This window comes from Silene latifolia, chromosome 7 (genome assembly GCF_048544455.1).
Source record: "Silene latifolia isolate original U9 population chromosome 7, ASM4854445v1, whole genome shotgun sequence".
Taxonomy (NCBI): Eukaryota; Viridiplantae; Streptophyta; class Magnoliopsida; order Caryophyllales; family Caryophyllaceae; genus Silene; species Silene latifolia.
This window is the reverse complement of record NC_133532.1, coordinates 86,298-96,096: the sequence shown is the minus strand read 5'-3', so window position 1 is coordinate 96,096 and position 9,799 is coordinate 86,298. Positions and strand designations below refer to the sequence as shown.

General features: G+C 49.7%; 1 protein-coding gene across 1 annotated transcript; it reads right to left on the bottom strand.

Moving 5' to 3' along the window:
- Positions 1-2,909: 2,909 nt before the first annotated feature.
- On the bottom strand, positions 2,910-6,902 carry LOC141590809 (uncharacterized). Its single transcript, XM_074411366.1, has 2 exons — positions 4,305-6,902; positions 2,910-4,210 (listed from the first exon to the last, which is right to left on the bottom strand). The coding sequence occupies exons 1-2, from the start codon at positions 5,371-5,373 to the stop codon at positions 3,216-3,218; spliced, it is 2,064 nt and encodes a 687-aa protein (XP_074267467.1). The 5' UTR covers positions 5,374-6,902; the 3' UTR covers positions 2,910-3,215.
- Positions 6,903-9,799: the final 2,897 nt, after the last annotated feature.

Below are 9,799 nucleotides of genomic sequence, written 5' to 3'. Positions count from 1 at the left end.
GAGACTAGGGCCCTAAACGTGACTCCGAGAAATTTGAACGGAGTACTAGGAGAAGCTGACCAAGCCAAGACGCCGGGGGAGCCCAAAGTGGGCGCGGTAGACCTAAGTCCTTCCCGCACTCATGGGAGGACAGCGTCCCCGCCACACGAACGAGGCTCACCCCGAAGGAGCCAGAGGAGTCCGACTCGGCCAGAGCCGGAGAAGAAGTCCGAGTCGAAGAAGGAGCCCCTCCCGCTACGGGGGGAGGAGCCAGGTTAGGGATGCGAGGAGCCGATCGCCGCGTGTCGTTCGACACGTGGTTAGGCAGCCCCTCAACGCCTACGTCCTAGAAGTCCCGGTGCCAACTAAGCTCAAGTTGCCACCTATTTCATACAAAGGAGATAGTGATCCATCCGACCACGCTGAGGCTTTCGAGTCTTACATGTCGGTATGGGAACAGCCTGATGAGGTCTGGTGCCGAGTTTTCCCAACAACTTTGCATGGGATGGCTCAGAGCTGGTATAAAGGGCTTCCCGACGGCTCGGTGTACTATTACGCCGACCTGAAGAACGCCTTTCTAGCCCAGTACTCTTGCAACAAGAGAAGAGCCGTAGAGACATCTGACCTCCTGACTATCAGACAGGAGGGAGGCGAGTCTCTCCGGAGCTATGTGAAGAGGTTTGATGGAAAGGTCCAGCAGATTCGAGAAATTAATCCGAGTGGCGGCCTTCGCGCGATGAAGGGCCTCCCAAGGGGAGCCTTAAAAACGAGCTCATCAAGAGCGGAGGCCGGGCTTGGACGCCGCCGGGAAGTTGGCCGACCAAGCCATCAAGGTGGAAGACTATCACAAGACACGGGTAGATCCCAGCGAAGCCGAGCACTCGAAAAAGAAGAGTCACAGCGGGACGATCGGGACGATGGACGCCGCGACAAAGAACGGTTCGCGGTCCGATGGAAGACGCCGTGAGAATAATAGATCACGGTCGGACAGATCCGACCGGAAGCAAGACTCGGCGGGCGCGCGGGTGGAATTCGAGAACGTACCACCGGAGGCGGTATAGTGAAAAACCCCTCTCGTCGTATCGGCCGCCGAGGTCTTCGCCCGAGCAAAACGAGGGCCGAAGTGGGAGAGACCCCCAAGCCAAAAGTGACGGTGACACGAGCCGATCGTGAGTACCACGGCCACACCGGCCATTTAACCAACGACCGCCGCCATCGAAGAATGCCGAGAAACCGATCCGGAAGGGAAGCCTCGGCAAGTACGTTGCAAAAGGCCAAAAGACCGACGCCGTAGATTCGGATAAGAAGTCCGTCTTCGAGCGGATAGGAGTGATTCATGTTGTCATCGGGGGCAACGAGAACGAAGGGTCCGCTCATGGGCACAAACGACACCTAAACGAGCTATATCAGGCCATCAACTTTGTGCCCAACTCAGGGATCCCCTCTGCAAACATCCCCGATATGACTATTGGAAGAAAGGACTACGAAGGGGTCATCGCCCCTCACAGCGACCCGCTTGTAGTCAATTTGGACATATCCAACCACACTCGGTCAAGAGGTGCCACGATTGACACAGCGCATACACGAACATCATGTTTAGAGAGTGCTTTCTCGGCCTCGGCCTGAAGATCAAGGACTTGAGCCCCCGCACCAACCCCTATACGACTTCTGCGGGGCCGGCCTGGTGCGCCGGGATCAATCGACTCCGGTGACGTTCGGCGAAAAGAACGCGGCTAAAAACGTCCTAGCTGAGTTCGTGGTCATTGACGGCTCGTCCGCCTACAACGTTCTCATAGGCCGAGTCACCCTGAGCGAGGCCGACGCAAGAATGTCCATCGGGCCCTAACACCGATGTACGTCTCGGACCGGGGGAAGCGCATAAGCTCGTCTCCAAAACGAGAAGGATGAGGTGGTCAACGTCCGGATAGCTGCCCGAGGATGCAACATGCAATCCCTCAAAGAGGCGAGGAAGTCCGAAAAAGGAAAAAGCCCGTCCTTACAGCAGGAGGGCGACCTCATGGATACAACTAGTGGCTGACTGGGGAGGTGTGCCTGTGATGAGCCATTAGGGCATTGGTAATCTCGTAGAAATTTATGTAGCTGCGGAGGTGTCCAAAATAGCTGTGGACACCCCAACGCATGTTTTTACCTAATGAAAAAAAAACATCCAAGCCTTCCCTCAAAGCAAAATTTTCCCATCAGTTATCTATCAAGAAACAGACGCCGGCTCACACTGTCATACCGACAAGAGCGGTAGTCTCCATCAAGAAATCAGCGCGTCGTGATCACCCCAAGTAGTAGACGCCACTAGCGATCACCCGAAGAGGTAGACGCCGTCGCAGTCACTCCAAGTGGTAGACGCCACGTAACACGCTATCAAGAAACAAGATGCCGGCTCACACTGTCATATCGACAAGAGCGGCAATCTCTATCAAGAAACCGACGCCGGCTCACACTGTCATACCGACAAGAGCGGCAGTCGTTGCGAAGAAATACAGCGCCGTCGCAGTCACCCCAAGTAGTAGACGCCACGGCAGTCACCCAAAGAGGTAGACGCCGTCGCAGTCACTCCAAGTGGTAGACGCCACGTAACACGCTATCAAGAAACAGACGCCGGCTCACACTGTCATACCGACAAGAGCGACATTCAATAACGAGGAGCACTCACCGGCTGATACCGTCACACCGGCAAGAACGGCAATCATCCTCAAGAAATAAATACCTCGACGGTCTCTACCAGCGCAGTCGATACTCGCAAAGTGATCAAAACGCCTTAGAAGCGTCGCACAGTTGAGGAACACACTCTAAGACCGCCTCGGCCAAGCCAAGGCGGAAACAGAGGCAAAAAAAAAAAAATATAATAAAACAAAAAACGCTAAGTACAGATTGAGATGCTCAACTATTAGCACAAGGGAAAGGAAGATGAGATAAAGACCTCGGCCAAGCCGAAGGCGAAAGAAACGAACTATTATTAGAAGATAAGTTACAAGATTACAAGTGAAAAGAATACAGACGACGGCCGTCCCCACAAGGATGAGCCGAAACACAACCTACCAAAGTTGTACAAAAAAAAGCAAAAGCTACAATTATGTTCATGTACCAAGAGATAGCGGGGAGGAAGGGCTGAGTAATTGGCCCCCGAACAGCTGAAGCAGATCTGCTGTAAACTTGTTCTCATCAAGCAGCACATGGTAGTATGTGAGGAGCTGAAACAGATCTGCTGTAAACTTGCTCTCCTAAGCCTGCTGCTGCCTGCCATCAGTATCGGTAGCCGCATCTTCTTCAGTAGGCAACCCAGCAGCTTTTCTAGCAGCCTCAGCCTTGGCCTCGGCAGCCTCAGCTGCCCTCATCCTTTCGGCTTCTTCCTTAGCCACCCTAGCCTTCTCAGCAAGAGCTGCTTTCTCCGCGGCCGCCTCCCTCTCCATCTTCGCCTTCACCGCCTCCTTGGCCTTCTCCACCGCGGCTTTCTCTTTAGCCTCGAGCTTGTCATCAAGCAGCACGTCGAACCTGCCCCACGGGAAAGAACCATCAAGAGGGAAAAGCTCCCCGATAACTTCCCTAGCAGCATCTTCGGCCAAATCCCGGAACTCGGCGCACAGTTTGGGGAGCATGACGGTTTGGAGCATCTCGATGTCCACCTCCTTTTGCTTGATGATGGCCTCTTTGCCCCGAACCACCTCCGCCTGAGCCTTAAACAGGCCCCTGGACTCGTTCCTCTGCTGGAGATAGAGGTCGGCACGCCCCTGAACAAGGTCACATTTCCTCAGCAGCTTCGCAGCTTCGGCCGCCGCAGCCTCGGCCTTAGCCCTCTCAGCAAGGACCTCCTTTTCAGCGTCCTCCCTAAGTTTTCTCTCAGCCAAGAGCGCCTTCTCGGCTTCTCCCCTAAGCCTCTGCTCATTGAGGAGATCCGCCGCCGACGCAGCCACCTGCTTAGTGGCGTTACGCTCATGAACAGCCCGAGCCACGGCCTTCTCTTGCTCCATGAGACGAGCACCGGTAACCACGTTCCACCTCGCCAGCTCCCTAATTAGCTTCGTGCCTTCCTCTATAAGCTCGGAGACGGAAGCCTTCTGGGGTGAAGGGACGGTGGTGACAATTTGACCACTAGCCCGCGGCTGGGAGACGAAAGCCTTCTGGGATGAAGGGTTGACGGTGGCGCCTTGGTCACCAACCTGCGCAGAGGACCCCACCGCCTGCTGCCCAACGTGAGCAATAGCCGACTGCGGCTGGTCTGCAGAAATTCAATTAAAACATCAGTATCAATATTGACTTATCGGAAACACCTAATGGCACGGCTAAATTTAAGCCACAAGCTAGATAGGTACCATGTTTGGCCTTTTTGACCGGAGGAGGCACTTCCTTGCCAGCGGTAGAAGCTGTCCCTTTCCTCTTACGGATAAGGGGAGATCCCTCTGCGTTAGAGTCCCCCTCATCGGGAATATCAACAATCTCCACCTTCTTAGGGGAGGGGATGGGAGTTGGAACCGGTGTCGACACCGCTGCCGCTGAAAGCTTTGTTTTCCGCGTCCGACGCACTACGCCGCTAACAACCCTCGCCTGCGCCTCCTCCTTGCTCAAGACCTTCACCATTTGTTCCATAAGATCATTCGGCGACGTCCTGCGGTCATGGGCTAGAGCCTTGGGATGCAAGTTAGCAACGGTTTTATCTTTGTGCAGCCCCATTCTCCGAAGGATATCCTCAGATAGGTCCGGTCCAAAGTGATCTGCAAAAGAAACAGAGTCAAGTAGAGGAAATAAATCGAGGTTCGAAAAGCAAGAACATTGAGAACGGTGACGGGCCTCACACCGACCCCACTCACCCCGTGCTAGGGCCGGTATGAGGCCGACATAGCAAAGCGGCTCATCCTGAAGAATGATCTGCGTCGGGGGAATCCATCTCTTCGGCATCCCACTTTTGTCCACCTCAAAGAGCCTCATTGCCAGCCTCTCATCCTCCTTGAGATGGACCCTGCTGGCATCCATTTTCAGATGCTTCAGGGTAACCCATCTGTCATGCTCCGCCCTAGTCTCACACCGCAAATTAACTTGGTGCTGGAAGGAACGGGGCAGCGGATAGTCATCCGGCACTTTAACGTACACCCACCGACCTTGCCAGTCCTTACAAGAAGAAAGTTTGTCAACAGAGACATAACCCTGCTCTGTTTGCACACTGTACCATCCGACGCGGCCAGAGATCGATGGTTTAAGATGATGAAGTCGGCGGAATAAATTCACCGTCGGAGCCTCTCCCTTAAAGAGACAAAGCCAGACAAAACCGATTATGGTTCTCATAGCCAGCGGGTGCAGTTGGACAACGGCAACGTTCATGGCTCTAATTATGGCCATAACGTACCCATTCAGCGGAAACCGGAGCCCGTACTCCAAATGCCGCATGTATACGCCGATGTGGCCCGGTGGAGGACAACAGACGGATCGACCCTCCCGGGGATAACAATTTCGTATCCCCTACCAAAGAAAAAATGGCCCTCGAAAAATTTCTCGCCGGAACAACTGGCAAGCTTATGGGACCAAGCACGATCAAGGCGAACCTTACAGGCATCGCCGTGATCCATGACGTACTGTCTCCCCTCACTAGGACGAGACCTTTCCTCCTCCTCACCGAAATCATCACCAAAATCACCATAAGAATCATCATCCTCCCATTCCTCCAGAATTTGAGGATCAACTTCAGGAGAAGGAGACCTAGGGCCCCCCGACGCAGGTTTACTAGGTCCAGCATCAGCAGAAGACATGATTCACAACAAATTACTCGCGAGAAAAATAAAAAGTTTGCTTGTTTACCTTAAAGAAAAACACTCGCCGGATCAAATACTCCGAAGATTAAGAAGACGAAGACAACCCTTGAAAGTTTGGAAAGATGAAGATTTTGGAGAAAATTTTCGAAATTAAAATGGAGGCCAAAATCACGGAATAACTGCCCTATTTATAGAGAAAAGCCCATGAAGAAGGACCAATCAGGGCACAGCCCATGAAGCGTCAACCAATCAGCGAACATACACGTGTCAAGCATGAAACCGCGGGATGTCAATCGTTGCAACAGTTGAATGTCAATCAATGCAACAGTGACCAAGCGTTTTCAACACGCCCATTCACATCTCTTCGACTGTTCATCTCCCCCAACAAATTCCTAGGTATCTAGTCTCCGCCGGCCACCCGATCAACCAAGCTAGGAAGCACCGGCCGGGGGCAATCAAAATCAACCGGCACTCTCAGCCCTGGTCTCGGCCAGCGTCATGTTCTTTTCCACATCGGATACCCTTTACGCATCCATGTGGAGGGGGGATATGGTGTATGATACGGCCTAACAAGAGCCACGCCGATGCACAAGAAGAAGCCGATACAGAAAATTTGCGAAAATTACTTGCGCAGAATATACGCTCAAAAGTACATCGGAGCCCATACCACGGCATAGACTACGCTGGGGGCAAATTGATGGGGCATATTCTGCACCGCCGACCAAGTCAACACACTGAGCAAGGTCAAAGATATCCACAGCAAGTCAACGACTTAGACAGCTGAAGCCGATGCATCCCGTCGGCCTGTCACCCGGGTCTCGGCCTGACAACCTGCCAGCCGGGACACATATCCGCGTACTCACATCCAAGACCCTCGGCCGGCCTGCCATAGGTCCATCGGCCGAGGGTAGAACAGTCTTTCCACCTGATAGCCACTTGGCCACTTGGCCACTACGTGACAAAAGGTGAAAGCCTATAAATACTCCTCAACCTTCTTTGAGGAAAGGATCCAACAACTTAACCTAAATACACTATTCATCTGGTAATATCTCCCTTATCTCTCTACAATACATATCTAGCCAAGTAACACAGCTTAATCCTTTAAGTTTACTGACTTGAGCGTCGGAGTGAGTACGCTTGGCACAAAGCCGAGCCCTCAGTTCGTTCATTGTTGCAGGAGAGGCCGAGAGGGACGATAGAAGCAAGAAGGGTTCAACTCAAGACATTATTCTACAAGTCACGGGTGGTAACGATACTTGCTCTGGAATTACACCCGGAACACAAATCAAAGGAAAAACAATAAAAAGGGTACATAGATCTTACCCTCGACGCAAAGAACCCAACGATATAAACAACGACAAGAACTGACCGTCTGAACTCCGGGAATTGCTAAGAATGCGATTAGGAAGATGAACTTGTTGCTTTCTCTCTTAAACAGGAATTTAGGTTTTGTAAAAGTGGTTTAGAATAATGACGACGGAACTTAAATACCTTAATCGCATAATTAACAAAACCCGAGAAAACTCCCCGTAAAACCGGACACTCGATCGAGTACCCAAGGTACTCGATCGAGTACCCCCTTACTCGATCGAGTGCCCCAGCTACTCGATCGAGTACCCAACAGGCCAGAAACTATTTTATTTCGCAACTTACCCTTACTCGACAGAGTAAGGGCTACTCGATAGAGTACCCCCAAGACTTATAAATACGGAGTATTACACTTTCTAGCAAGCCAACCGTTATTAGGTAATCGTTAATCAACTGATAAAATACGAAGTATACCCATGTGAACCTATAAGAGATTTATAAATGTTATCACACTAATTTGTGGAGGACACAAGCTCCAACAAACTCCCACTTGTCCTCACAAGTGTATGTGCGATAACCGATTCTCATATCCTAAAATTTCTCCCACTCAATGTAAAACAATTTGCAAAATCCGTATTCACAAAGGTCGTATTTTACAAGCGATCATTATCAAGAGTGGTTTCCCCGACTAGAGAGTAACTTAACTGATAAACGAATCATCATTCGAGCATGGCCATGCATTTCAGTACTACTCCTCGAGTGGCCCTGAGAAATAACTATACCTGATAAAGGTTGGATATTTTCCTCAACTCGAATCCTGCAGATGTAAGCACAGTATGAAATGACCCAGAAAAAATCTACTTAGCCTCGATTACGCAGACCGTGAGAAAGAAACCAAAGTCACCCAAAAACTGCCTTAATCTCAAGAGACAGTCGATAGTCAAAAGAATCGACTCTAAGAACACAATGGATGTCCTATCCACGACCTGGCACCGAATGTTTTTAAACATTTAGGACTCCATTACGCTGTCACAAAAATGGTTCTACGAGGTATCGTTATAATCTCGCATCTGTGATCGAACAGTCAACCGTTTGACTTATGGCTCGTTGAACCCACCATCAATCGACTGCACAATATAATAGCCAGAGTTATCAGCTCATTAAGGCGATTACGGACCAAACAAAATATGATGTAATTCAGTTCACTTTGTGGCGTTCAATGTTGTCAGTACAATCCACATGAAAAACAAAATATTATATTAAAACGATGAAGTTATAAATAGTATATGAAAAAGATAATGTATCAAATCCATAATCAACTACTACAACTCAGGAACACGTTTAATTCCCATGGAAATAACGTGCCCTTCATGCTTATCAAAATTCAACGGTTTAGTGAGAGGATCCGCGATGTTGTCATCCGACGCTATCTTGTCAATCACTATCTCTTCTTGCTCCACATAATCACGGATCAGGTGAGCTTTCCGATGTACATGTCTAGATTTGTTGCTAGACTTTGGCTCCTTAGCCTGGAAGATGGCACCTCTATTGTCACAATAGATGGTGATCGGGTCATTCGAACTAGGAACTATCGTAAGTCCTTGTAAGAATTGACGCATCCATATCGCTTCCTTAGCTGCTTCCGAAGCGGCATAGTACTCGGATTCAGTGGTAGAATCTGCTACAACACTCTGTTTGGAACTTTTCGGTGACCGCAAACACCATTAAGAGTGAAGACGAACCCGGACTGAGATTTTGAATCATCTCGATCCGTTTGGAAGCTAGCATCTGCGTAACCGATTGCGCATAGCTTAGTATCGCCTCCATAAGTCAATACCCTATCCTTAGTCCTCCGTAGGTACTTGAGGATATTTTTAATGATTATCCAGTGTGTTTCACCCGGATTCTTTTGGTACCGACTCGTCATACTCAATGCATATGCCACGTCTGGACGTGTGCATATCATGGCATACATGATTGATCCTATTGCAGATGCATAAGGAACACGACTCATGCGCTCAATCCCTTCAGGCGTCGTGGGTGACTGAGACTTGCTCAACTGCATCCCAGACGTCATTGGAAGGTTCCTCTTCTTGGAGTTGGTCATGCTGAACTTCTCAAGAATCTTATCCAAATAAGACTCCTGACTCAGTGATAACGTCCGTCGTGATCTATCTCGGTAGATACGGATTCCAAAAATACGTTGTGGCTCACCCAGATCTTTCATCTGGAAATGGTTCTTCAACCATTCTTTAACCGAAGATACGAGAGGAATGTCATTCCCAATCAAGAGTATGTCATCGACATACAATATCAAGAATACAATCTTGCTTCCACTCGACTTGATATATAAGCATGGTTCCTCGACCGATCGAGTGAAACCATACTCTTTTATCACCTGGTCGAAACGATGATTCCAACTCCGAGAAGCTTGCTTAAGTCCATAAATGGAGCGCTTAAGCTTGCATACTTTCTTAGGATGTTCAGGATCTATGAAACCTTCGGGTTGCACCATGTACAACTCTTCCTCCAAATAACCGTTTAAGAAGGCGGTTTTCACATCCATTTGCCAAATTTCATAGTCATGAAATGCGGCAATCGCTAAGATTATCCGAATGGAACGTAGCATGACTACAGGTGCAAAAAAATTTCATCAGTGAAACCTTTTGCCACTAATGCCCGTTGCACTAACGCTTTATTTTGTAAAGCCATTTTGCACCGTAGAGGTTTTACCTTATTAGGTAAATCAACAAGAT

Excerpts from the sequence above, each read along its gene's own strand:
- LOC141590809 (XM_074411366.1), bottom strand. The coding sequence starts at position 5,373 with ATGCGGCATTTGGAGTACGGGCTCCGGTTTCCGCTGAATGGGTACGTT. Across the intron at positions 4,211-4,304 it reads GGTCAAAAAGGCCAAACATG|ACCAGCCGCAGTCGGCTATT; the intron begins GTACCTATCTAG and ends GAATTTCTGCAG.